The 27,867-nt window shown below is 50.6% G+C and overlaps 1 protein-coding gene across 1 annotated transcript; it reads right to left on the reverse strand.

The window, feature by feature from the left end:
• Positions 1 to 813: 813 nt before the first annotated feature.
• On the reverse strand, positions 814 to 27,864 carry Bid (BH3 interacting domain death agonist). Its single transcript, XM_052721468.1, has 6 exons — positions 27,752 to 27,864; positions 10,928 to 10,992; positions 8,616 to 8,829; positions 5,353 to 5,492; positions 3,593 to 3,805; positions 814 to 2,086 (listed from the first exon to the last, which is right to left on the reverse strand). Exons 2-6 carry the CDS (start codon positions 10,937 to 10,939, stop codon positions 2,075 to 2,077), a joined length of 591 nt encoding a protein of 196 aa, XP_052577428.1. The 5' UTR covers positions 10,940 to 10,992; positions 27,752 to 27,864; the 3' UTR covers positions 814 to 2,074.
• Between the last annotated feature and the right edge of the window lie 3 nt (positions 27,865 to 27,867).

Here is a 27,867-nt window from a genome sequence, read left to right on the forward strand (position 1 = left end):
AATGTTTGCCCAGACTGCATGAGGTCCTGGGTTTGATGCCAGCACCACATAAACTGGGCCTGGATACATACCTGTAATTCCAGCACTCAGGTGCAGGAAGAAAGGCCATACTTGGCTAAGAGCTAAAGGCCAGGCTTTAATACATGAGATCCTATCTTTAAAAAGTAAAATTAGCACTGGGTGTGGTGGCGCACGCCTTTAATCCCAGCATTTGGGAGGCAGAGGCAGGCGCTTCTCTGTGAGTTCGAGGCCAGCCTGGTCTACAGAGTTTTATACAGAACAACTCTGTCTCAAAGGAAAAAAAAGGAAAGTAGCATAAGCATGTTACTCAGGCAGCACCCGTTTCCAGTCAGCTCTGACTTGCTAAATTCATTGTTGTGAATTGTTCTGGCTCCTTTCCCTTCCTGTTGTCTACTTTGTGCCCAATCTATTCTTTATCTCTGGGAAAGTGACAAAATTCAAGTCTACAAACCGTGCTTTCAGTCAGAAGCAATGTCTTGGGGGGACACACCCTGGAGGTGACAATAAAATGGAACTTTATGATAACCGGTGACTCATTTTTTTGTTCAATCCTCTTGCCATTGGGGGTTAGTTCAGACAGTCTGTTTTGTAGTCTAAGTATATGCATTCTTGGTTTGCCTCAGTTCTGAAAGCACGATCCTGGCATTCAAAGCCACATCTCAGCTCCCAGTGAGCAGAGCTAGTCAAGTCGCTGGAATAGAGCCAGGCTTAGGAACTGTGACCTCAAACACCTGCGTTTGTGCTGGACCTTCGGATGTACTAGATCATCTGGGAGATGTCGCTATGCAACCATCTTTTAGAGAAGAAAGCCTTTTATTTTAAAGAAACAAGTTTCTATCACTTAAATCAATTCACATATTTTTAGAACAGAATGAAAAATAGTCCCTGAATTAAAATCATCTGTCACTTATACCCACACAAGGATCGTGTTACTAAAGAAAAATCCACCCATTTCCATGATCCACCAAGCCCTCATGGCAGGGATGCATTCAAGATTGGAACACTTAGCAGGTAGTGGAGGCTCACGCCTGCAATCCCAGCATTAGGAAAGTTAGCAGAGCCACCCTGCGTTTGAGGATGGACAGTCAGACCTTGTCTCTGAAATACAGAAGTGAAGGAGGGCATTTGGCCTTGATACTGGAATCTTTCTAGAACGCTGGCCCAGGAGAGAGGATGGCAATTTTGCTTTACACCAAGAGAATCTATCGGCCGTGACTGGACACTGCCTCTGTGAACCTGACTGAGACGGTGGCCCGCTGCCCTGCGTGCACATGGCAGGTGACAGTGCCCCTGTTGATGACTGGCTGGCAGACCTCTCTCCTACGCATTCGGTTGACTCCGGCACTTGAGCTGTTCCTTGTGTGATGTGTTCCCTGGCGAGAACCTGATTGTCATAGCTGACATCACACAGATGAGGTGTGTGCACAACTCAGTTGGTCCCCCCTGGAATAGAAAGCTTTAGGAAACTGTCCCCGAAACAGCTAGGCCCTTGGGTATGGGTAGTGCGGGGAGGGCTGCTTAGCACTTCCCATGATTTGAGAGCAGAATCGAAGTCTCAGACCTCATTGCCTTTTACAAAGGAAGGCTGTGGCCTTCTGAGCACAGAGACGTCCCCTGCATTGGGTGGAATTCTCCCTCCTGGGCCAGGGCACCCCTCCTAACACCTTTCTGAAACAGAAGCCCGCCTGCATGGGCAAGACAACGTCCCAAAGCTGGCCTCTCGTGAACAGTAACTTCACATTACAAATAAGTTTTTCTGCCTTACAACCTGCTTTTAAATTTAATTTCCAAGTAGGAACCCATACAGCTGATAAAATAAAGGTACATGGTGTGGATGCAGGAGCTGGCGTAAGACCTTCAGATACAAGCAAGCTGGCATCTTCATTAGACTACCTCAATGTAGAAATCTTAAGTGAGTCACCAGCTCAAAACACTGTCCTGAAAATAGAGACCTGTCCTCACTCCGACATCTGTTTACATGGCTACGGTTCCTTCGGAGGCAGCTTCACCGTTCTTGCCGTATTGGGTTCCAGCCAGTCACTGCAGGCGTCCTTCAGTCCATCCCCTAAGACAAGAGCAGCAGAGTCAGTTCATTCTAGGATTCAGTGCTCTAGAACACAAGCGCTGCACTCTGGCTGGGGCTCAGCAAAATGCCTGCCTGACACACAGAGACCTGGGCTTAATCCCCAGCACCACTGACCCACGTGTGGTGGGGCAGGCCTGTAGTCCAGCACTCAGGGAGCTGAGGCAGGGAGACTGTCTTGCATTCCATGCCATCTTGGATTAGAGTGTGGACTCTGCCTTCCCCCAATAAACAAACAACCTCCTCCCCCAAAAGGGAGAGGTCACAAATATTATTATAGGTTAGATCTATCCCATCTAGCTTCCACTTGGGCTTAGCTTGGTGTAAGCACTCTTCCTGAGCATGCGCAAGGCCCTAGAATTATCCCAGCACCACCAAAATCAAAACTCATGGCTGCCCTGGCAATGGGCATGTCCTCAGGTCACTGAAGAGCTTAGACAGCCTTCCTCGCAGTCATTTATTATCCTTACTAGTTTCTCTCCATCATCCTTGGGAAGCACACTTTTAAAGAATTTACATTATGGGCTAGTGGGATGGCTCAGCGGGTAAAGGTGTCTACTGCCAAGTCTGATGAGGACCCGAGTTCAATTCCTGGGATCCACACAGTGGAGGAGAGAACCGTGCCCACAAGCTGTCTTCTGACTGCCACATATGCCGGACACACATGCCCCACGCAAATAAATAAATGTAGTCAATTTCTGATGACTTCTCTTACGCCTGGGGCTGTGGAGATGGCTGAGTGAGCTGCCCTGCAGGCATGAGCTGAGTCTGGATGGCCAGCAGCCATGTGAAAACCAGACTCGGTCTGGAGGCTGGAGAGATGGGTCAGCGCTTAAGAGCGCTGGCTGTGCTTGCAGAGGACCCTAGCTTGATTCCCAGCACCCACGTGGCTGCTCACAACCACCTCTAACTCCAGTCCCCGAGGATCCAACACCCTCTTCTGGCCTCTGCAGGCGTCAGGCACACACGTGGCACACAGGCGGTGCACCAATACATATAAACCAAAACCAAGTGGAGGTGCTAGTCTAACCCAGGGCCGGGAAGGCCGGGGTGGGGGGGAGCACCCAGGGCTCACTGGCCAGCTAGCTTAGCCTAAATGACAAGCCTCAGCTTCACTGAGACCCCAACTCAAAAAGACAGAAGATAAAAGCCGACACCTGATAATGACCTCTGGCTTTCATGGGCACCCCCACACACGTTCACACACCCCTATGCTTAGGTCTGTGACAGTACGGAGTAGCCCGAGAGCTGAGCCCTTGTCCGTTGTCCTTGTCCCTGCCACTCCATGTCCCCGACCCTGCTTGGATCCCAACACCTTTGCCCCTTAGCTGAACAGTCAGTCTTCAGTCAGTCAGAAGGGGGAGGGGGAGGGAGGGACTTCAGCAGAAGGCTCTGCTGGGTTCTGAACAGTCCAGAGAATAGGGTAGGCAAGCCGGCAGGGACCACAGGATCCCCAAGAAGCCAGGGGCTGGTGTCACTGGTCCTTACATTTCTAACCAAGTTCCTCACATAGGCGAATAAATTCTGGTTAATAAAGTTCACTGTCGTGCGGAAGACATCACGGAGCAAGGACGGCGCATGACTGGCCACGTTTCTGGCCAACAGCAAGGTCATTATCAGCATGGCCTTTTCATTCTCCATGTCTCTAGGGAAGGCCGTCTTCACCTCGTCAAGGGCTTTGGCCAGGCAGTTCCTCCTGTCCTGCACAAGAAAGAAGACAGTTTACTGATGTCCTTCCTTTCAGAGGGGAGCGGTCACTAAATGGCCAAGAGTGTTGGGCAGAGGGAATGGTGGGGAGTTCAGTCCCCACAGGCCGTGGAGAGGGGCCTGGGCACGGACCAGAGCGCGCTCACTGAGCAGCATGTGCACACACCACTGAGTTGCTCCCGGCAGTCAGATTCTTACAGGAGGATGGATGTTCACGAGGATGGCTGAGGCTCATCTTACTGGTGTGCTTAGCTTTAGGGGCTACATGTTATCTTTCCTTCATGTGGGAAAGGCAGACACTAGACCACAAGACCTGAGGAGATGGCTTAGAGGTTAAGAGCACTGGCTGCTCTTCCAGAGGTCCTAAGTTCAATTCCCAGCACCTACATGGCACCTCACAACTGTCACAACTCCAATTCCAGGGGATCTGACACCTGTGGTGATTATTTTGTTTGCACTCTAACAAATAAAATTTGTCTGAAGACCAGAGGAGGAGCCAGCCACTAGATTAAACAGAGGCCAGGCAGTGGTGGCACACACCTTTAATCCTAGCACTCAGGAGGCAGAGACTCCATCTGGATCTCTGAGTTCAAAGCCACCCTGGACTACACAAGATTAATCCATTTTAAAAGAGCCGGCAGTGGCTTTAATCCCAGACACACCTTTAATCCCAACACTTGGGATCACAGGCCTTTGCTCCCAGTATGTGGGACGCACACACGCCTTTAATCCCAGCACTAGGGAGGCTGAGACAGGAAGTGATATGGCTGGGCAGAGAGAGGAATATAAGGCGGGAGGAGACAGGAGTTTGACGCCCTTTCAGCTGAGGACTCAGGAGCATTCAGTCTGAGGATTCGTGGAGACAGGATCTTGGCTTTCAGCTGAGGAGTTGGCGAGGTGAGAAGTGGCTGTGGCTTGTTTCCTCTGATCTTTCGGCATTTACCCTGATATCTGTCTCCAGGTTTTTATTATAAGACCAATTAGGATTTGTGCAACAGACACCTTCACACCAACACACATAAGATCAACCTAAGTGAGTTATTTTTTCAAAAAAGAAGAGAATCCCCCTCCTCCGTCCCTTGCAGAGCCAGGTATTTCACAGCCTCGGGGTTTGGTATTCTCTCTCTCCTTGGGGAAGGACAAAGTGCCGAGGAACAGGCTTTGGGTCCTTCACAGTACTAAGCAAGAGGAGTCTTGTCAGTTTCTATGTGCCGATTGTAACCACAAAGCCAGGCAGAGGCACAGGTCACACAGTCACTCTGGGAAGATGACTTCAAGGCCTCCCCTGGCGTCTTCATCTGACTCTCCAAAGCGAAGACCGAGTCTTTCTGTAATCAGGCATTTTGGTCTTCTTTCTGGAGGCTTCCCCCTAAGTTCTGGACTCTGACTTAAGGGATCCCACATCTCAACTGATTACCATGCTGGTGGCAGTCAAGGACAGGACTCACTTCCTGAGAGACTCTGGCTCTGCAAAGGAGACCGTCCCCACACTTCCCAAGCGCCCTAGAGGAGGAGCTGGGGGGTTGGAGTCACATACTTACTTCCTCTGAGAGGCTGACGTTCCTGAACTGAGCCGCCAGATGTCTCACGAGTGTGGGATGGATGCTGTGGTCCATCTCATCGCCTACTTGGGCGAGACGCCTGGCAATGTTCTGGATGACTTCCTCCTGACTTTCGGAATCTGAACATGCAGGCAGCAGATACAAACAAGATTCAGTGATGGTCCTGGTCCACAGCTGCCTGCCACTTCCCACCTCCACACGCCCTTGTGAGGCCAGTCACGGCCGAGTCCCAGAAGGCCCGAGGAGCAGAAGCTGGCTGCAGAAGCAGGTCTGTCCCAGATGAACCACTTGCTGCCGCCGCCGGGAAAAGGCCCAGAGCTGCGGCATCCCCGGATGCACCGCGGAGATGAGCCTGGGACCAGCCTGGGCCTAGGGAAGGGGCTGAGCCGGCAGCGGCATCTGAGTCCCCGCTCTGCCACACGCTGCCCGGAGACCACGCATCCTTTACCTCCTCACAGGGCAGCAGTGGGGTTTCCCAGCCCCCTAACTCTGGAAAGGCCCGGGGCACTGTTAACTGGGGCTGTCCTGCCGTGTCTCCTCGAAAGCTGTCCTTCCGCCGCTTCCCCATGCTGCCCTGCCCTCCACTGCCTGGTCCTACTGTGCGGCGGCGGCGGCGGTCTCTGTCCAGTCTGCTCCCCTTCTTCTTTTGGCACTTACCACGCGCTTTCATCTGTTTCTATTGTCTGACACAACGGCTAAAACGTAGGCTTCTGAAAGCCTGTAATTCTGTTTAGATGAATTTATTTATGGGTACGCGTGTTTTATGTCTGTGTACCACTCTTGTGCCTGGTATCCACGGAGGTCAGAGAGGGCGCTGGATGCCCCAGAACTAGAGTGGTGAGCCACCGCGTGCATGAAGGAACTGAGCCTGGGTCCCCACAAGAGTCACACGTGCTCTTAATCACCAGCCCTTTCTCCAGCTCCTGGAAAACTAATTTCAAAATCTTCTGGTTTACTGTCAGATACCCAACACTTAAGAGCAATGCATGAGTGGCATATAGTTGGTGCCCAGCAGGTAATTTCGTGAATGAATGAGTGAATGAATAAATCACAAACTTGTACGTAGCTCCTAAAAAGTGCTCAGTAAATATCACTGAGTTTTTGTTTGAACCCCTCTGGCTTCCTGACAGGGACAAGCTCCCCCCTCAGGCAGCCGTCAAACTGGGCCTCACAATGCAGGCTTGCCCTGTATCTCAGAACCAGGAGGGGTACAGTGAGCTGGGTCTAAGGGGGACTCACTCTAAGGAAGTGGCGAGAGGCCCCACGCACTCAACGCTGGAGTGAGGGAAAGAGGGCTTCCCTCTGTCCTGTGCTCTCGCCCTCACGGCGGCTTTCATGGCGACTCGGCCTCACAAGCGGGGCAATCGCTCTCCACGCAGCGAATGCCTGGCCCTCGCTCAGTCGCTGCACGTCCTAGACGCACCACACTGCTCTCCAAGGCCTTTCCAGTGCTCGCTCACTTCTGCTGAGTGACATGTCACCGGGCTTCTGGTTCCCTGTGACAATGTCACTCCTCCTTCTGCTCACTCACTCGCTGAAGCTTCTACTCTGCCCTCTCCCAGTCAGACCAGACTTCTCCCAGGCCTCGGTGAGACCAAGTGCCAGCCCCACAGTCTCCTTTCCTGACACCCTTGCAGTTTAGCCAGGCTTTGGCGTCGGAAGGCATGACCGAGGCAGAAAGAAGCAGGGAAAGACTTACACAAGTTTCAGGCTAGCCAGGTAACAGTGAGACCCTGTGTCAAAAACATTAATTAACCAGAGGAAAAGAGAATTAAAAAAAAAGGCGAAACCAGTCGCTAGTCTCCCTCACAACCACTCCGGGGCGGCGCAGCCTCTGCCTGAGATCAGGGAAGCTGGGCTTGCTTAGCAGCAGGTACCAAGTCCAGCTTGAAAGGTCAGCTCTCTTTGGTTTGCTTGCTTGCGACAACCCCAGGGCCTTAGAAAGGCTAGGCACTCTCTACCTCTGACCTACATCTCCAGCCCCTGGCCTGCAGGGTTGGAAGGCCTCAGTCTAGGGCTTGGAGGTCCTGGAGGCCTACAGAGCAGTGACTCGAACCAGGATCAAACGTCAACCGAGGGCCAGCGAGTTGGCTCAGGGGCGCTTGCTGCCCAGCCTGACAACCTGAGTTAGATCCCCAGACCCACTTGGTGGAAGGAGAGAACCAACTCTGACTCTATCCGAATGCTAGGACATGTGCATACCCCATACCCAGACAGACACGAAGTTTTTAAAAAAGTCATCCAGCAGTCTCCAGCTCAGGAACACACTGGCCGGGCAGAGCCCCAGGCCCGCGCATTTTGAAGAACTTCTCACATAATGCCAACGTGCACACTACCAACAAGTGCTCTGAGCACGTGGCACACCCCAGCCTTTAGGAAAGTCCCACCCCCCTGCTGCAAACAGCACCGGAACAGAGATACATTAAACAGAGGCTTCGAAGGGAGCCCAGGGCTCAGGTCAGGGAAAGACCAAGTCTAGATGTGGCCAGAGTGACACAGGTTCATCAGGGAGTGAGACCGCATGGTTCAGGGACAGCTCGGCTGAGTCCTGCTCCTGAAGGATGAGCAGTTTGATCTGAGGCTACTCATTTCCCTCTGCTGTGCCTCGGTTTCCTTATCTGGAAACGAGGGTCAGAATACTTCTGTGCTCTGGTTATCTCTTAAGGTAATAGCAAGTCACATATGTTAAGGTTTCTGAAAGAATGCAAAAATGACTAAAGGCAGGAGTTTTAGCTGGACTCAGAATTCAGCTAGCCTACACAAGGTCCTGTGGAGCTGTGTTAGAGTCGCTTGGAGGCTGGGACCAGACTAGCAATGTCCTAGCCCTCCCAGATCTGAATGGCAAGGCCAGCCTTGCTAGGTTTCAAAACTCCCTAGGTCTTTGAAATTCCCAATCTGAAGCTGGTGGCAGCTGAGTTATGAAAGCTCCAGCAGCATCCAGTCTTTGGCTACACCACACTGTAACTGCTTGGGACCTATGGTAAAAAGCCCGTTTTGTTATTGGTCCAGACCTGGAGAGAACTCAGAACTCCTCAGAAGGAGGAGCTTTCTAATTAGTCCTGAAGCGGGACAATGAGTTAGACATGACGCAGTCAAGCACAGACCGAAGACAAGTCACATGACACGCACACATTTAAGAACCTGACAATGCAGGGTTACAGACTGAGCCCCAAAGCTCCCTGAAACCTTGGGGGGGCAGTAAAGCCTAGATATGGGGTGAAGGGGACAAGGCCGGGGCCTACCTGGCTCTATTCTTCCCTGGTAGAAGGAGCGGCTGGCCCGGCCGCCATCGGTCTGCAGCTCGTCCTCGAAGTCTGCATCCAGGTAAACTTCCACGGGCAGCTCCTGACTCAGCGCCTCCAGTTCTTGGTGGAAATTATACTTGGAGCTTTGGAGAAAGCCAAACACCAGCAGGTCTGTGATGTGCTCAGCCTCCAGTCCTGAGCCGTTGCTGACCTAAGGTGAAAACGGAGTCAGGAAGGCTCATGGAAGCCTGGGTCAGGGCACAGGCGGGCCTGAGGCTCACTGCCTGTAAGAACCAGCAACTCTGAGGATCCAAATGCTCCAGTAGGAGGCCCAGGGGTGGAGGCACATTCTGCAGTACCCTCTGTGGCAGAATAGTATTTAAGGTGGGTTACTTTTGTTTATGTTGCATTTGTTTAACTCTGTGTTAGTGTGCCTGTGTAACACACCTGATGGTCTAATAAAGAGGTGAACAGCCAACAGTGAGGCAGGAGAGAGAAATAGAGAGTATAAATAGAAGGAGAAATCTGGGGGGAAAAAAAAGAGCCAGAGAAGGAGGAGGCCTCCAGGGGCCAGCCACCCAGCTACACAGCAAGCCACGGAGTAAGAGAAAGATTTACAGAAGTAAGAGAATGGGAAAAGCCCAGAGGCAATAGGTAGATGGGATAATTTAAACTTAAGGAAAGCAGACAAGAAGCAAGCCAAGCTAAGGCTGGACATTTATAAGTAAGAAGAAACCTCCGAGTGATTTATTTGGGAACTGGGTGGCAGGCCCCTCCAAAGAGTAAAAAACAACCAACAACAACCCTCCCCAACTACCAAAACCTGCAGACACCAAGGGATGATCTAGTCACCTTCCACAGAAGGCCTCCTGAAAAACCCCCTGGGGAAGCAGCTTCAAGGGTAAGGCCTGCACACTGTCTCAGGGAAGCCAGGCAATGTCATCATTTCAGTTCCGTCCTTCTTTACACACAGAGCTGAGTCTGATGGCACTGGCTCTGTTCCCAGCAACAAGCACTTCTTCTCCATCATTCCCTTCACGAGCCCAGGATGGTCTTGGCAGGCTGACCCAGGTTGGTCAGACTCTGCCTTTACCCTGTTCTACTTCAGGAGCAGGTGTGCAAAATCAGAGCCCCCAGAGCTGGCAGGGAGGGTCTTGCTCACAGGCCTCTCTGCTCTTCACTGCAGATCTACAGTGTGTCCAAAGCAACACCTGGGAAGCAGCACTGGGGAGGAGCACTGGGGAGGAGCACTAGGAAGGAGAACTGGGGAGGAGCACTGGGGAGGAGAACTGGGGAGGAGAACTGGAGAGGAGAACTGGGAAGCAGCACTGGGGAGGAGCACTGGGAAGCAGCACTGGGGAGGAGCACTGGGGAGGAGCACTAGGGAGGAGCACTAGGGAGGAGCACTGGGGAGAACTGGAGAGGAGCACTGGAGAGAACTGGAGAGGAGCACTGGAGAGGAGCACTGGGAAGCAGCACTGGGAAGGAACACTGGGGAGGAGCACTGGGAAGCAGCACTGGGGAGGAGCACTTGGGAGCACTGGAGAGGAGCACTGGGTAGGGCACTCAGACAGCAATGCCTGTACCATGAGTCCCTACAGTACAAGAAAGTTTAGAAATGAAATTACGTCACTTAATGGCCCTCAATTGTGCACTTAATAGATGTAGTAAATGCTAACTTTACGTTACTTTACCATACCAAGCTGGAATAAAAAAATTCAGAAAGTCAAAAACATCTACAATAAAATATAAATTCTGATGGGGGGCGGGGTCAAATGCCAAGATAAAGAGAAAATGTCAACATTTCACTGTGGCCTCAACCCTGCGGGCACTGGGCAAGCTACCTAACTTCCTTGCAGCAGGAGGAATCTCATCCAGCCTTGCCCCCGGGGGAGGAGGACCACAGGAGAGAGGCACTCTCTAAGGGCCCTGCAGGACAGCAGCAGACAACAGCCTTGCAGCAGACTGTGGCTGACTGGAAGGGGAGACGTCAGGAGACCCAGAGACCACTATCGCCCACGGCCAGCCAGTTCAGCCCCTCACTGGGGCAAGTGAGAGTCCAGGTCTTTTCTGTTCATACAACTAGTCTGTGTTGCCCCCGCCATGTCTACAGGCTGACAGTCATGTCATTCCATCCTTCTGGAAGGACCATTCCCCACTCCACACCAAGCCCCTGTCGGGTGCCAATGGAGACCAATTCTGTTGGCTATTTGAGGTGAATCTCCGCAGACCTGTCAAATGAGGGATCAGGTTGCATCATGAACAGGAACATCCAGGAAGAACAAAATGGAAAGATGCCGGAATCTAACCTGAGAGTCCATGGCTCAACCTGTGCAGCTCCAAGCGCTGCCGCCTCCCGAGTCCAGGGAACAACCTGAAAGAAGACATCCAGATGGGTAGGTGGCTGTTCCCTGAAGCAATGCCCTGTGGCCCCTCAGGATGCAAGACGTCCCCCCCCCCCCTCCCTGCAGCTGAGGTCATACCCACCCACCACCACTGGCTCTCAGCCCGGGTTCCTTGCTTGCTCTCCACACAGAACCAGAGCAGCAACCCAGTCAGTCAGGTCTGCAGGCTTCCTCCTTAGAGCCTCAGCTGGTGCTTCACTGGGCAACCCCAGGCCAGTTCTCCAAATTTTGCTACTCACAGTGGTCAGGCCAACCAGCACATCCCACACAAATTCCTATAGTTAGTCCTCACACTAGTCAGTCAGGTTTCCAGCTAGTCACATTCACCTGCAAGATTGCAGAGCATCTACATTATAGGATCAGGGCCTGCCAACAGCACCTGCCCATTTCCCCTTTCCACCCACACAATGAAGCCGAGCAGACAGCGTGTATTCCGACTTCATGGGAAGAAAACAGTTTGGAGGATCATTCTGAGCTCGGCAAGACAGCTTGGCTGGTAAAATGTGTCTGTCACTCAAGTTTTCTGACCCACCACACACTGATTGGACCAAAGCCACTGAAGAACTGAATTTAAGAAGTATGTCCAGCCGGGCAGTGGGAGCGTCCTGCATCCTGATGGGCTCCACAGGGGCCCTGCTTCAGGAACAGCCACCTACACCATCTATGGCGCACGCCTTTAACCCCAGTGCTTGGGAGGCAGAGGATCTCTGAGTTTGAGGTCAGCCTGGCTACAGAGTGAGTTCCAGGACAGCCAGAACTACACAGAGAAACCCTGTCTCAAAACAACAAACAAACAAACAAACAAACAAACAAAAACCAAAAAGAAAAGACAAGACGTATGTCCAGCCAAGCGGCTTTGTCTGGTGTGGGGTCTTATGACGAGGCATTCTGAGGTGTTCCACAGTTTCATCACCTTCATCAGGTTAAAATGCAAATCCGGGTGAAGACTCTGACCAGCAAGACCATCACCCTAGAGGTGGAGCCCACTGACACCACAGGAAATGTGAAGGCCAAGGTCCAGGGTAAGGAGGCACCTCCCACCCGCAACCAGCAGAGGCCCGCCCATCTTTGCAGGCAAGCGGCTGGAAGATGACCATACTTTTTGATCCAGAAAGAGTCAAGCCTGCACCTGGTCCTCCATCTGAGGGGTGGCTGCTACTTCTTCAGCCTGCGTTTCCGGTGGGCACTGATGACATTACACTAACGCCATTTGCCCCATTCAAGTTTAGAAATTACAAGTTTCAGTAATAGCCATGTGTGCTGGCGCACGCCTTTAATCCAACCATTTGGGACAAAGGCAGGCAGATCCCCGAGTTCGAGACCAACCTGATCTACAAAGCGAGTTCTTGGACAGACAGGACTATACAGAGAAACCTATTTCAAAAAACAAACAAAAACAAACAAACAAACAAACAAAAACCATACACACACACACACACACACACAAACACAAACCAAAAACCCCAAAAGCAAAGCTCCAGTAACAGCTGAACCTCTGTTTAAATGTTAACGAAGATGTCCATTCACTGTATACACTGTTATCGAAAATGCAAATACTATGGCTACTATGGACAGTAGTGTGGGGGTTCCTCAAGAAGCTACTCCCAGGAACAGGCCGGAATGTGCTTGCCAGCAAACCGGTTGACCTGAGTTCCAGCCTGGAATAATGTGAAAGGTCGAAGGAGAACCGATTCCAGGCTCCTCTGACCTCCGCACCGTGTGCCCCGCCCCCACAACATACATACAATAATAGACAGAAAGAATATTTAAAAAGCCACCTTGTTCGACATTTCCCATCACCTCCAGAAGCATTAGACACGGGTGTGAAAGCGAGGGCGAGACCTCACCGTGGTCTTGGCGCTCAGTCACGGCCACAGCAGAGGCCACTTCCTCCAGACGCCACCAGGTGGAGTCTGGGGCAGGAGAGCTGCCTTTCTGGGCCAGAAGGGTCACCAGTGAGATGAACAGACAATGGGTCTACTCAGACACCCCCTCACTCTCCCGGGGCCCCAAGAGTTTCTCTTGTACCATGGAAGCCAAATGTCCTGAAGTAGCTGAGCACTCTGAACCTCACGAAAGCCCCCCTCCCACATGTCTGAAGTGCAGACACAGGCCACACCAGGCGGGAAGACGGCCCGGCACTTGAGTGCAGTTACACATAGATCTGGGTGTCTGTGTGTCCCACATGCCCCCCTGCTGAGGTTTATCTACACAACTGATCACTAACCACTACGCAGAAAGTCATACCACTGGAGGCACCCACTCATTCACTCACCAAGTGTCCAAGGTGCCAGGGGCTACAAAGCAGAACACAGAATGCCACCAAGACAAGATCTAGAGAGGAAAAAGCCACCCAGATTTAGGGCTGATGAACGCCCAAGAAACAGCCAGAAAAACATAACAAGTTTTCCATCTTTTAAAAAAAATTCTTTAATTTTATTGCATTGGTATTTTGCCGTGGGTGTCAGGTGCCCTGGAACTGGAATTACAGAGTTGTGAGCTGCCATGTGGGTGCTGGGAATCGAACCTGGGTCCTCTGGAAGAGCAGCCAGTGCTTTCTAGCCTTGAGTTTTCCATCTTTTTTTTTTTTTCAGAGCTGAGGACCGAACCCAGGGCCTTGTGCTTGCTAGGCAAGCGCTCTGCCACTGAGCTAAATCCCCAGCCCAAACTTTTTTTTTTTGGTTTTTCGAGATAGGGTTTCTGTGTGTAGTTTTGGTGCCTGTCCTGGATCTCGCTCTGTAGACCACGCTGGCCTCGAACTCACAGAGATCCTCCTGGCTCTGCCACTACCCGGCGAGTTTTCCATCTTTTTAAATGAACAAATGTTAACTCATTACTCAACAGAAAACAAAAACAAAAACAAAAACCCACAACACAGTGCCTTGTTAAAACTGCCAAGGGCTAAAGATGCAGCTCCGTTGGCGGACTGCCTGTCTCACATGCAGGAAGCCCTCAGGAAGTAGAGCAGGAGATGATCAGAAGTTCAAGGTTGGAGGCTGGAGAGATGGCTCAGCGGTTAAGAACACCAACTGCTCTTCTAGAGGACCAGGGTTCAATTCCCAGCACCCACATGGCAGCTCACAACTGTCTGTAACTCCAAGATGTGACACCCTCACACAGACATGCATGTAAGCAAAACACCAGTGCATATAAAATAAATAATTAAAAAAAACAGTTCAAGGTCGTCCTCTACTGCACTTAGGCTGGGCCAGGCTGGGCTACATGAGACCTTGTCTCCATAAAAATAAATAAATAAATGAATAAAAATCATTCAAGAGTTGAAGAAGCATAGACGATGGGAACTAGAAGAATTTGTAGCCGCCTGCAAGACTGCCAGGAGCTGGAAGGCGAGAGTGGCCTTCCCTGGGTGAAGTTCCTGTGCTGGTCTGTGGAAAATGCCTGCATTAACATCTGCCGTCTACAGAGCAGCAATACCCTAAAGGGGATGACAGTTAAAAGACCCAAGATTCAGCACTGCCCAGCATGCCTGAGGCCCTGGGCTAGATGCTCAACAACCTGAAAACAAAGTATGCCTTGAGGGGCTGGTTGGAGACTGGAGAGATGGTTTGGCAGTTAGGAGTGCTTCCTGCTCTTCCAGAGGACCCAAGTTCGGTTCTCAGAACCCATGCCAGGTAGTTCATAACCACCTGTAACTCCAGCTCCAGGGGGATCTGATGTCCTAATGGGCCTCCGTGGGCAATCCATACAAGCATGCATGCACACACACAGATACAGACACACACACACAGATACAGACACACACACACAGACACACACACAGACACATACACATACAAACAGACACACACACAAACAGACACAGACACACACACAGACACAGACACATACACACACACACACACACACACACACACACACACACACACACACACACACACACACTAAAGGGGGCTGGAGAGATGGCTCGGATGCCCCACCAGAGGACCCAGGTTCAGTTCCCAGCACTCATTTCTCCAGCCCTCCCTTCTTTTTCTTTTTACAAGACAAATGGTCAAATCTGAGATTTTCTAGGGTTACCCAACATAGCTTTAGGTGTAAAGAGCCTGAAAAGGCTGGGAACAAAGCTTGATGGTAGAACACCGGCCAACATGAGCAAGGCCCTGAGAATTCCATCCCCAGCATGCAAAATATAAATGAGTAAATAAACAAAGTTTCTTTTCTAAATCTAGGGTCTAATACTAGAAAACAATAAACACCAAGTGTTGTCTGAAACCGGAGGCAGCAGGACGGCCGATTCGATTAAAACAGGAACTCATGCACCGAGAAGAGGCTTGGTTACCCATTAATGACACCACCTTGACTGTTTCATAAGCAGCTAGCTTACGTTCTGTTTCCCCCTCCCCCGGTCCCCACTGCTGTCTAAAAGCCAATCAACATGCAGCTGCAAAAGTTACTTCCTGTAAGAGCTCACAGGTGAGCATGAGAGGGGTGGCATATGCCGTAGCATGTGTGGAGGTCAGGGCCCAATTCTGTGGTGTCAGTAATCTTTTTATACCTCTACATAAGCTCCAAGGATCAAACTGCAGGTCACCAGGCTTGCCGGGCAAATGTCTTTACGCACTGGGATATGACTTTTAGGTCCAGGAAATCCCAGACTGGACACCTTTTATATTTTTGGTTGTGAGCCTAGCCTTTAACGGCTGAGCCATCTCTCCAGCCCGGACACCTTTTCAAAGAACCAGCGAGGCCTAACTGACTCCATAAGCCTGCTGCAGGGGTGTGGACTTACAGTCCCAGGGACTGGGGGGCTGAGGCGGGGGCTCCCTTGAGCTCCAGGGTTAGCCCAGCATGGGGAACACAGCAGGGCAAACACAGGGACACCCCTGGAACCATCCCATTAAATAAGAAAAACCAGCAAATGATCAAACAATGTTTTATATATATATATGTATGTGTATGTGTGTGTGTGTGTGTGTGTGTGTGTGTGTGTGTGTGTGTGTGTGTGTGTGTGTATGTATGTATGAAGTCATCAATTTTTTTTTTTTGAGACAGAATCTTACTGTGTGGCCTTGGCTAGCCTGGAACTGGTTACCTAGACCAATCTAGCCTCAAACTTACAGAGATCCTCCTGCCTCTGCCTCCTGAGTGCTGGGATTAAAGGTGTACACCACCATGCCTGGCCATAAATAAGTAAAATAAAAATACATACAGTGTTTAAAATTTTTTCGGGCGCCAGATGTGGTGGTGCACGCCTTTGATCCCAGCACTGGGGAGACAGAGGGAGGAGGGCTCTGTGAGTTTGAGGCCAGCCTGGGCTACAGAGTGAGTTCCAGGACAGGCTCCAAAGCGACACAGAGGGACCCCGTCTCAGACAACGCAAGCAGAAGTGGTGTTGTTTGTTTCAGGACAGTCAGAAATTTAAAAATTTCCGGTTTTAAAAAGGAAATAAAGTAAGTTTTCAGGGAGTAGGAAGGTGTCTCAAGTGTGAGAATCTGAGTTCGGATGCCCAGAATCCACCTAAACGCTGGGTGGGTGTGGCGGCCTGCCAACAGTTCCAGCCTCTGAAGGCAGAGACAGGAGTCTCTCCTACAGGGTCAGGGCTCACTTGAAAATTTTTACCTAATTGAGATTCCCCACATCAACCACATTCTGTGCACTCATACACATATGCGCCCCTATCCTATGAAAAAAGTAAAAAACAAAACAAAACAGTTTCAGTGGGTTCAGATGAGTCAAGAAGTATTTTTTAGGCTGAGTGTGGTTGTGCATGCCTTCGATCCCAGCACTCTGAAGGCAGATGAAGGCCGATCTCTGTGTGTTTCAGGCCAGCCTGGTCCACACAGAATTCCAGACAAGCCAAAGTTACATAGCAGAAGTGTTTATTTTAATTTTCAGTTTGAAGCTGGGTGCAATGTCACAGCCGCAATCTCAGCGGTTCAGGAGGTGACATGGGACTTCGGTCAGCTAGGGAGCAGGAGCCCTCCCCACCACCCACAAAAAGAATAGTGATTAAATTATCTGAACACAAACTTACAGGTAAATAGTATGTAAGAGAAATATTAGCTGCTTTCACAAGTAAACCTGTAGAAATGTAAAAGGGGGAGATAGGTAGATAAAATGTATAGCTAATTTTTGTAATATCTTAACTATGTGAGCTCAGCATCTTAAAACTTTTCTGAGTTTTTTTCTATTAGAGGCTTTTTGCTTTTTTTCCCCTTAGAATTGGGTAACAGAGGACATGCTCAGTATGAGCAAGACCCCCAGTTCACAACTCTGCATCAAAAAACAAAAACAAAAACCCTAAAATAGCTGATGCACTGCCATGACTCCAATTTTTCCTTCATATTCCAAATGTAGAAGCACAATTTTTAAAAAGATCCCGAGTGATTTGTATATGTAACTCATCCAGATAGTGCTGCTCCAGCAGAAGACACTCTCTCGAGAGCCGAAACCCCAATGATTAGAGCAACTTCTCACATTCATGAGAGGCAAAGCCCTTCTCAACTATAGCCGAGGATTCCTGCACCAGCTTCAGCTGTGGTCAAGAACAAACCTAGCAGCTACTCAAAAGGCTGAAGCAGGAGAATCACAAGTTCAAGGCTGGCCTAGGCTACTTAATGAGACCTTGTCTTAAAAAATACAAAATAAGGCTGCCTAGAATGCACAAGGCCCTGGGTTCACCACGGGAGTTTGGGCGGGGGAGGATGTGTTTTACTTTCTATTGTAATAAAACACTTGACCAAAAAACAACTTGGGGGTGAAAATACATATTTCAGCTTACAACTCTCAGGTCACGCCCCATCACTGAGGGAAGTCAGGGCAGGAACTCAAGGCACGAGTTCCTTGAGACAGGCGTTGATGCAGAGCCCATGGAGGAATGCTGCTTACTGATAGGTTCTGCCAGCTGTCTTGCAGCACTCAGGACCACCTGCCTGGGAGTGGCTCTGTCCACAGTAGCTGGGCCCTCCCACATCAATCATCAACCAAAAAAGTGCCCCTGAGGCTTCCCTACAAGCCAATCTGATGGAGGCATTTTCTTAGCTGAGGTTATTTCTTCCCATATGACTCTAGCTTGTGTCAAGTTTACAAAAAAGACTAAGCAGTGAGCGTGTACACACACATACACACATACACACACACACACACACACACACACACACACACACACACACACACACACACACACACACACACACAGGAGAGGGGGGTCAGGAGGGAGAGGGTGAGAGACCCAAACTCATAGGTCCAGATAACAAATGCTGTTCTTCCCACTGTGCCGTGGGATGGTCTGTATGTCAAATGTGTTGCTCTGATTGGTTAATAAATAAAACATTGATTGGTCAGTGGCCAGGCAGGAAGTATAGGCGGGACTAACAGAGAGGAGAATTGGGAGAACAGGAAGGCGGAGGGAGACACTGCCAGCCGCCGCCATGACAAGCAGCATGTGAAGATGCCGGTAATCACGAGCCACGTGGCAAGGTACAGATTTATAGAAATGGGTTAATTTAAGATGTAAGAACTAGATAGCTAGAAGCCTGAGTCATTAGGCCAAACAGTTTAAATAATATAAGTATCTGTGTGTTCATTTTATAAATGGGGTGTCAGACTGCTGGGGATTGGCGGGACCCAGAGAGAAAACTCTCCAGCTACACCACTGGACACAAAACCAAGTTCAACTGAGCTCAAGAGACTAAGGAATCACTCAAGAGAAAACAGTCCTGCGACAGGTGCTCTCTCAACAGAGAACAGATGTGCCACCCTTCACATGATGAACAAATGTTAAGACCATAAAACTGAATCCTTGATGTGCCAACAAGGAGACCACTTCATCTGTCATGTACCAGTCACGGACCAAGACAAAACCCAAAATGGAAGACAGGGATGCCAGACACACTGGTCAGCAAGTCCCACTACTGCCTCTACTTCCCAGGTACCGGGATGTCACACACGTGCTGTGGTGCCCAGCTCACTCGATCATTTTCAAGCCTGGCTGCACGCTGGAATCTACTGGCATGCCCCTGAACATACTGATCTGACAAACATCACCCAAGGAATCCACTAAAAAAGCTACCAGAACTAACTCTCTAGGAAAGCAAGGCAGCAGAGAAGAGAGCACCGTAGGGCTGTTTTTCTATACACCACTGATAATCCAAAATAAAATTAAATGACTATTATGGCACCAAGAAATAGAAAGACCTGGGCTGCACAGTAGAACACATGTCTCCCAAGAGCCTGAGATCAATCCCAGTGCTGTGGAAAAAAAATTAATACACACATACAAAACATTTACAATAGGAATAAATTTAATACAAGTGTCAGGCCTGGACACTAAATGAAAACTATAAAGACCGCTGAGAGGAAAAAAAATAAAAGGCTAGCACCTGTCATGGATGGGAAGACACCATGCTGGAAGACCACAGCACTCCTCACACGATCTGCAGATTCAGTACAGTTCCTATAAAAACGCCAGCTGGCATTTTCTGCAGAAATGACAAGCAGTTCCTAAATTCATAAGGGAATGCAGAGGACATTTTCAAAAATAGCCAATCTTGAAAAGGAGCAAAGTAGACAGACTTTTACTTCCTGATTTCAAAACTCACTATAACACCAGAGAGTCATGACAGTGTGGGCCTGGTTAACAACCATCCATCGATGGTTCCTCAACTGCTGACTGGGAAGCCGCCGCCAGGGGAAAGAACAGTGTTTTAATCAACGACCCTGGAACAACCAACTATGCCTAAGCAAAGGCATGAATCCGAACCTCTGCCTGATGGCATACAAAAGATCTCAAAACATCTCATACCAAAGACGCCAGGAGGGCTGCAGAGAGAGCTCAGCAATGAAGAGAACTGGCTGCTCTTCCTGAGGACCTGGGTTTGACTCCCAGAGCCCATATGGTGGCTCCCAGTTGTCTTCCACACCAGTTCCAGGGGATCTGACTCCTGGCCTCCACAGGCACCAGACACACATGTGACACACAGACAGGCATGTAGAGGAAACAGACACATAAAAGTAAATACATTTGAAAAAAAAAAATGATAGAGGTCTTTCCTATCAGACAAACATTGGCCATGGACATACTGTCCAGACTCAGGAAGACAGGGAAACTTCGGGGTGCTGTGGTAGCATTAGCAATCACAGGACACACTGGGTCAGGGCATCCAGAGGATCTACTTCCGGAGACAAACCCAGGTCACTCTAACAAAGTTGTTCTGAGTCACCTAAGAGGAAGTGAGCCCAACTGTCAGTGAGCAGACAGGGTCAAATGATACCACAAACAAGAGCGCAGCTGTCCCACCATGAGGTGGCATGAGCCGGCTTCTCTGGCATCCTGGCACACTCCCTTAGCAGTCTGTCTTGGTGAAAGCCAAGTTCAGAAGAGCTGAAATGGTTCGGGGTGTTGGAGGTGCCAGGAGATGACTTGAAGCTACACAGAAAGGTTCGTTAAAGGTTAACACATTATTTACTTTTATTTCGTGTATATGGTGTTTGGCCTGCATGTATCTCTGTGTCTGGTACTCATCACATGTGCCTGGTACTCATGGAGGCCAGCAGAGGATGTCAGATCCCCTGGAACTGGAGTTACGGAGGGTGAAGAGCCACCATGTGGGTGCCAGGAATCACCCACCAGTCCTCCGGAAGAGACGCCAGTGATCTTAACCACTGAACCATCATCTCTCCAGCCCGAATAGTAGTTTTTTTTGTTTTTGTTTTTTTTTTAAAGACAGTCTCATTATATAGCTCTGGCTGTCCTCAAACTTACTATGTAGACCAGGCTAGCCTTCAACAGAGAGCAACCTGCCTTTGCCTCCAGATTGCTGGAATTAAAGGTGTGCATTACCACACCTGGCTTCAAAAAACAAATTCTTAAAAGAAAAAAAAAAAGATAAGCCTCAGTGTAGGAGCTAACCTGTAACACTTTAAAGAGCACACTGGGGACCAGAGAGGTGGCTCAGCAGTTAAAGAGTACTGGCTACTCTTCCAGAAGACCTGGGCTTGATTCACAGTATCTGAGAGTGGCCCACAACTGTAACTCCAGTCTCAGGGGATACAATGCCCTTTTCTGGCCTCTGAGGTCACCCGATGCACCACACAGATGGTGCACAGACGTCTATACATGCAATCAAAACATCCACACCCATAATTTTTAAAATAAAATTTAAAAATTAAAAAGAGAGCATGGGAGAAAAATCTCAATTCCCTCATACTAAGCAATACCTAAGACACAGCCCAGAGGCAAGTAACAAAAGAGAAAATTCTATAAATTAGTCTTCAAAATTTGAACCTTCTATGATTCAAAAGATACTACCAGGAAGATAAAAAGTATAAGAAGATAGTGTGTAATCTCAACACTTGGGCAGCTGAAACTGGAGGACTGCCTTAAGTTTGAGGACAGCCTGACCTGCACAGTGGTTTCAAAGCCAACTTAGGGAGAAAATTTTTTACACAGCATTTGACAAGGGACAGGCAGCAAGAATATGGAAGTGGCCGGCGAGATGACTCCGCAGCTAGAGACATGAGTACCAAGCCTGTCGACCTGAATTTAACCGCGAGGACTCACATAATGGAAGGACTTTTCAGGAAATTCTCACCTGATTTCCATATGCCTGCTCCGGTGTGTCCCATAACAAAATGATTACGTGAAACAGAAAAGAACACCGACCTGAGACGGCCCAAATATCAACAGCACTGGCTGCTCTTCAGAGGACCTGGGTTTGACTCCCAGAACCCACACGGCAGCTCACAGTGATCTGCTACCTCAGTTCCAGGGGATCTGACACCCTCGTCTGGCCTCCATGGGTACCAGGCTTGAAAGCAGTGTGGGCAAACACCCATATATGTAGACTGGGACACAGCTCAGCTACTGGAATGCTTGCCCAGCATGGACCTCAGGTTGGCCTGGAACTTGATATGCAGGTAAAAATGACCTTAACTTCTGATCCTCCTGCCTCCGCTGCCCGAGTGCTGGGATTACAGATGTAAACCATTGTGCCTGGTTTATGGCATTGAACTAACTACTCTGATATCTTTAGGCCCTTATCTGGGCTTTTTGAGACAAGTTTAGCTTGCTTTGGAACTTGTTCTCAGCCTCCCGCCTTGGGTTCCTGAGTGCGGGCATTATAGACACCAGCCATCACACTAGCCATACAATGGTTTTAGAACAAGAGTAGAGCTCAGTGGTAGAGCCACTGCTTAGCAGGCAAAAGATTCTGCATTTAACCATAGCTCTGCCAAGGGGGAAAAAAAGCAAATATAGCTGAAGGGTGTCATGAGAGAGGGCACGTGTACCCTGGAACTTGGGCTGTCCCATCACCTGTGGGGTGGCATGAGAGAGGGCCCGTGTACCCTGGAACTTGAGCTGTCCCATCACCTGTGGGGTGGCATGAGAGAGGGCCCGTGTACCCTGGAACTTGGGCTGTCCCATCACCTGTGGGGTGTCATGAGAGAGGGCCTGTGTACCCTGGAACTTGGGCTATTCCATCACTTGTGGGGTGTAGCTAGAGTTTTCCTGCCTGGCCCACAGTCAGGACAAATCTCTCTCACCTGCCAGTCCCACAGCCACTCAGACCCGACCAAGTAAACACAGAGACTTATATTGCTTACAAACTGTATGGCCGTGGCAGGCTTCTTGCTAACTGTTCTTACAGCTTAAATTAATCCATTTCTATTAATCTATACCTTGCCACATGGCTCGTGGCTTACCGGCATCTTCACATGCTGTTTGTCATCGTGGCGGCTGGCAGTGTCTCTCTCTCAGCCTTCCACTTCCCAGTTTTATTCTCCTCCTTGTCCCGCCTACACTTCCTGCCTGGCCACTGGCCAATCAGTGATTTATTTATTGACCAATCAGAGCAACATATTTGCCATACAGAACATCCCACAGCAGTGGGGTGGCATGAGAGAGGGCCTGTGTACCCTGTGGCTCCACCAGGCCCTCAGAAGTTGGCCATCCTGGATGCCTGAAGCCTCTAAGACAGTCCCCTGCTTTCCCTCCCTGCCCAGGACCTGGGCTTCTGAAAGATCTCAGCACTGGGCAGGGCAAGATGGCCAGAAAGGGAGTCAGATGTCCCACGGGTGAGCCGGCAGGGGGGCAGACAGATGTCTCAGAGGCCACTCTGCAGTGTCTGTATGCCTTTGCCCTCTGCCTTCTGCTCCCACCCCCATGCTTTGGTCCTGGAGGGAACGGGGTGCCTAGGCCAGAAGAGAATACAATGAAGAGATGACTGGACGCTTGCACTACGCTCAAGGGCCAGAGTTGGCCGTGGGCCTGCCCTGGGTAACAGCACTTTCCTGTCTCCCACACCACAGAGGAAAGCAACCTTTTCCTCGTCTGTTAAGGGGACAAAGCAGGATGGACGACAGGTAAGAGCACCACCGCCCTGCCTAATGAGAAATGCGCCTGGGGGCCATGCTCCCCACAGTCAGCCCAGTAAGGCCCGTGGAGTGTGGTCTCCCTGTGTCTAGAAGATATTCATGGAAGAACAAGGCCATGTCTTGGCCGGAGACTTGCCTAGCCTTATCTGGAACTCAAGGGAAGTTAGGTCTATGGTATAAGAGAGGATGGCAAGATGCCAGACTGAGGAGGCGTGGTGGGCTCTGGAGGCCTCTTCCGGATGATGTCACATAGCCCCAACCCACCTTTCCAAGACTGATAAGGAAAAGCCTGTTGGAAAGTTCCCACAGAAGTCCAGGCAAAGGTTTTCTAGGTCCTCACTTAGAGCAGGGCTGCTTTGGTGGGTTCCAGGATCTCTAGGTATCCAGCATCGCAGTGGTCCCTTTGTCCCCATGGGGTACACACACCCCTTGGAAGGCTAGCTGTCTGTTCTGAGGACACACAAGGTGGGCTAAGGTAACATAGTGTACTTAGGTGTACGAAATGCCTTTTCAACTTGTAATCTTTTTCAACTTATGGTAGGCTTATTGGGAGTAGCCCCATTATAGGAGAAACATGTATGTATGCACTAGTTATGAAAACTAGACCAAATATAGACACGAGACACAGGATCATTACTGCTGGCTCAGGTAAACGCCGGCAACCAACGGCTCTTGATCAGACAAACTGGACTCTCCCAATCTCCCTCACTTGGAATTCCCAAGATCAGCCAGCACCCACCCAGGCTTCAGTTCTATTCTTTTACTGCCCCTGAAGGAAGGTTTAGCGCATGTGTGGTGGCACGCCTGTCATCCCAGCACTCGGGGAGATGGAAGTCGGAGAATCAGGAGTTTGAGGTCATTATCAGCCACACAGTGGAAACCAAACAGGGATACATGAGACCCTGTCTCCGAAAATGAAAACAAAACAAAGAAGGTTCATCACTGAAGGAGACAACCCTAGCCTAAGGCAGCACAGACCTGCCTCAGTCATTGCTGGGGCCATCTTGGTGGGAACAGACTCACTATAGGCCAGGAGATGCTTCCAGGCCAGAGAAAACAAGCACGAAGTTTTGCAAGAAGTTTTGCAAAAAGGCACTTACACTGTGAGCTGGGGTGTGTCCCAAGACACACAGATGGGCAACCCCCCTACATCTGGCTGCTCTACTTCCACCAAGCCCAGTCCTGGGCCAGGGCTGCCGCCAGGGCTCTCCACACCCTTCCAGGCATAATGCCAAGAAAGCACATGGCCTCTTCTTTTTCTTCAAGACAGGGTTTCTCTGTGTAGTTTTGGGGCCTGTCCTGGATCTCGAACTGTAGACCAGGCTGACCTTGAACTCACAGAGATCCCGAGTGCTGGGATTAAAGGCATGCGCCACCACACCCAGCCCCCCCCCCCCTTTTTTTGATTTTGTTTGTTTTTTGGTTCTTCCTTTCTTGATTGCTTTCTTTTTTGCAGCAGGTATGTCCATGAAGACAAGCACCCATAAAGCCAGCTAAGAATTCAATTTTCAAGATGGCAGCACCTCGAGAAATGATTGCTTTTTAGTTCATTCAGACAGATACTATTACCCTTTTGTCTGAAATATCCCTCCTGTTTGGACCAGTGAAAACACAAGGAGACAAGTAAGAGAGTAAGAACCGTAAATTGTGGACATCCGCCAGGATGGTTCTTGGGGGAAGCCCCCACATCGAAGTTCCCGGCACTAAAGTGCCAGCTTCTCCATTCATACAACTGGCTGCCTTGTCCCCTTCTAGCAACAGCAGGGAAGAGGAGACTACAGGAAAGGGCATGGGTGTCTGACTCAGTGGCAGAGTGCACATCTGGCACACACAGACCAGGCCTGGGTTTTGTCCCGAGTACTGAAAAACAAACAAGTCTAAGGCCATTCTCTGTTCCTTACCCCTGAGGTCTGTCAGTCTCCATGGATACACCTCCTCCCGTGGGAAGAGCAGCCTGGCCAGGGAAAGCCCCCAGTGCAATTAGAACTGGGAGTTCTGAATCTGATTTTGTGACCCTGGGCAAATTAATTAGCCTCTCTCTGCCCAGTTTACCTATCTGAAGAAAGGAATCTAGTCTCTAATTACTGCAGTATGAAATGAGCTATTTAATATAAATGGTACACATTATAGTCCCAGGACTTAGGAGGCTGAGGCAGGAAGCACTCTTTCTGGTTTGCTTGTTTGTTTTTTGAGGCAGGGTTTCTCTGTCTAGCCCTGGCTGGAGCTCAGAGATCCACCTGCCTCTGCCTCCTGAGCACTGGGATTAAAGGTGTGCGCCACCACTGTCCAGCAAGAAAGTACTTTTGAGTAGGAGTTGGAAACTAGTCTGGGCAGCCTACTGCCCTAAAAAAATAAATTTGTAGCCGGGTGTTGGTGGTGCATGCCTTTAATCCCAGCACTTGGAAGGCAATGGCAGGCAGGTCTCTGTTGAATTCAAGCTCGAGGACCAGCCAAGGCTATACAGAGAAACCCTGTCTTGAAAAACCAGAAAGTGCCCTCCATGTGCTTACCAGGCACAGAAAGCGCTGTGTGGTATTTGACCACTGCCACCCTCCACCCTGCAGCTTCAATTTAGCTGTCTCCTTCAGGCCTGTGACTATGGGGAAGGATATATGTGGCTTCTGAGGGTGGCCAGCCAGGCAGAGTGGCCAGAACCAAAACACTAGCTGCCCTCCACAGCCACAGCCTGGCAAATGGTGGCCAGAGATGCAGCCACAGAACAAATGTCCAATGACCACAGACCCATAGCAGGAGTTTCATACAGACTGCCAGTCTCAAGCTCACATCCAGGGAACCACCAGATTCCACTGTATCCCTGATGACAATGGCTGTGTGGCCTTGAACACAGCCTAGAGGTAGGTCCCCTATCCTCAACCTCTCACTAGAGAGGAAAAGGGCAGCTGGAAATAGCACACACCGCCCTTTCAAAAGGTCTAAAAGGCTGTGTCCAGGCACCCAGCACTGTTGAACCGTAGGATAGGCTATTCTTACATGCAAATAAGAGGAACCAGGTGACCTCAAGCTGTGAACATCGCCTCTCCTCCCCCAGCATCCTCTGCAAACTGCCCTAATCGCCCCCTTTTCAGGTACACCCTCAACTCATCCTTCAGAGCCCCCTGAACTCAGTGGGTGAAATGCCCGCTAACCCCAGCTGTGACAAGCCAACCCCAATACCATTCCTTTCCTAGGCGAGAGTGCCGGGAGAGGCGAGGATTGGTACAATTCCTGCCTACCTACACACAATTCTCCCTACCTACAAAACTTTGCAAGAGCTCAGCCCTCTCAAGGGTTGAAGCCTCTGGAACGCGGGAACACTCAAAGCTGACGACTGCCAGGGTTTGTCCAGGACAGCGCGGCGCAAGGGCTCAGGGGAGCACTCGGGACTTTGAAGTGTCAAGGCTGGGTGGAGATGGAATGTGGAAAGAAAATCCACATCATTCTTGCGGTTTCCCCGCAACTCCCTTCCATAGTTAGGTCACCCGAGATCTGGTCTCAAGGCAGTCTTCCAGGAAGGGCAAGCAAGCCTGGCCTGGCACCAGACCAGTAGCCTGGGAAAGTCGGGGAGGCCTGGGTTGGGTCCTCAGTCTGCTCTTCATTACTCGCTTATCAGATGAGGGCCAATCTCATTCCTACAATCGATGACACCTGGCCTTTCAGTCCAACTACTCACAACAGTTCCATCCTGACTCACCCTGGTGCACATTCATTTGTTGAGGATATAAATGAATGAATGAGTGCGTGAACGAGTGAATCCTTGTGGGCCCAGCCACTTGGTGGCTGAAGGCTGCATATTTCTTCTAGAATCCTATAAGGTTATTTGGCCAACCATTCAACAAACTTTTTAAAAACACCAGCAGCCAGTCTCTACCCATATTTTCAAACCACTTCAGGTACTGGAGACGCGGCAGGGGGCAGCCACATTCCCAGTTTAGGCGCCCACAGATGTAGGGAAGGTGCCCTTCCCTGGAGCCCAAGGTCTGTGCTCGGGTTGGGGTTCAGAGTCTGTCGCGGGGCCCACTTGTGGGCTGTAGCCGTCCCTTGCTCATCTTGGTGGGTGGCCACGGCAGAGCGCTCGCCGGAGCCTGCCGGTCTACGGGCCCGTCTTCCCCTCGCCGCGCGCACCTGCCCAGTGGAGCGCGACCGCGGGGTCCCGGGTGCACCAGGAGGCCTGGCCCGCAAGCAGACCAGGGCCAAGCGCGCGTCCCGGGCCCTCCCGTGTCTGGCCCACAGCTCCGCGGTGGCACCCGGCGGCCGGCGCCCCCACCCCGCCTCCACCAAGGCGCAAGCGCCCCGCCACCGCGAAGGACCGAACGGATACCAGACTGAGCTCGGCGCCGACCCCCGCAGGGGAACGCAGGGCGAAGGCGCGCCCGGGAGGGTGGGCGGACTCACCAGGCAGACGCCGCGGCGCGGGGAACCGGCCGCGTACACGCCGAGGCTGGGCTCGCCGGCCGACTGATACTTTAAGGCGCGCAGCGCGCCGCACGCCACCTTCCTCTTCTCGTGCC

The sequence above is a fragment of the Peromyscus californicus genome, unplaced genomic scaffold (genome assembly GCF_007827085.1).
Source record: "Peromyscus californicus insignis strain IS unplaced genomic scaffold, ASM782708v3 Scaffold_6__1_contigs__length_162567912, whole genome shotgun sequence".
Lineage (NCBI taxonomy): Eukaryota > Metazoa > Chordata > Mammalia > Rodentia > Cricetidae > Peromyscus > Peromyscus californicus.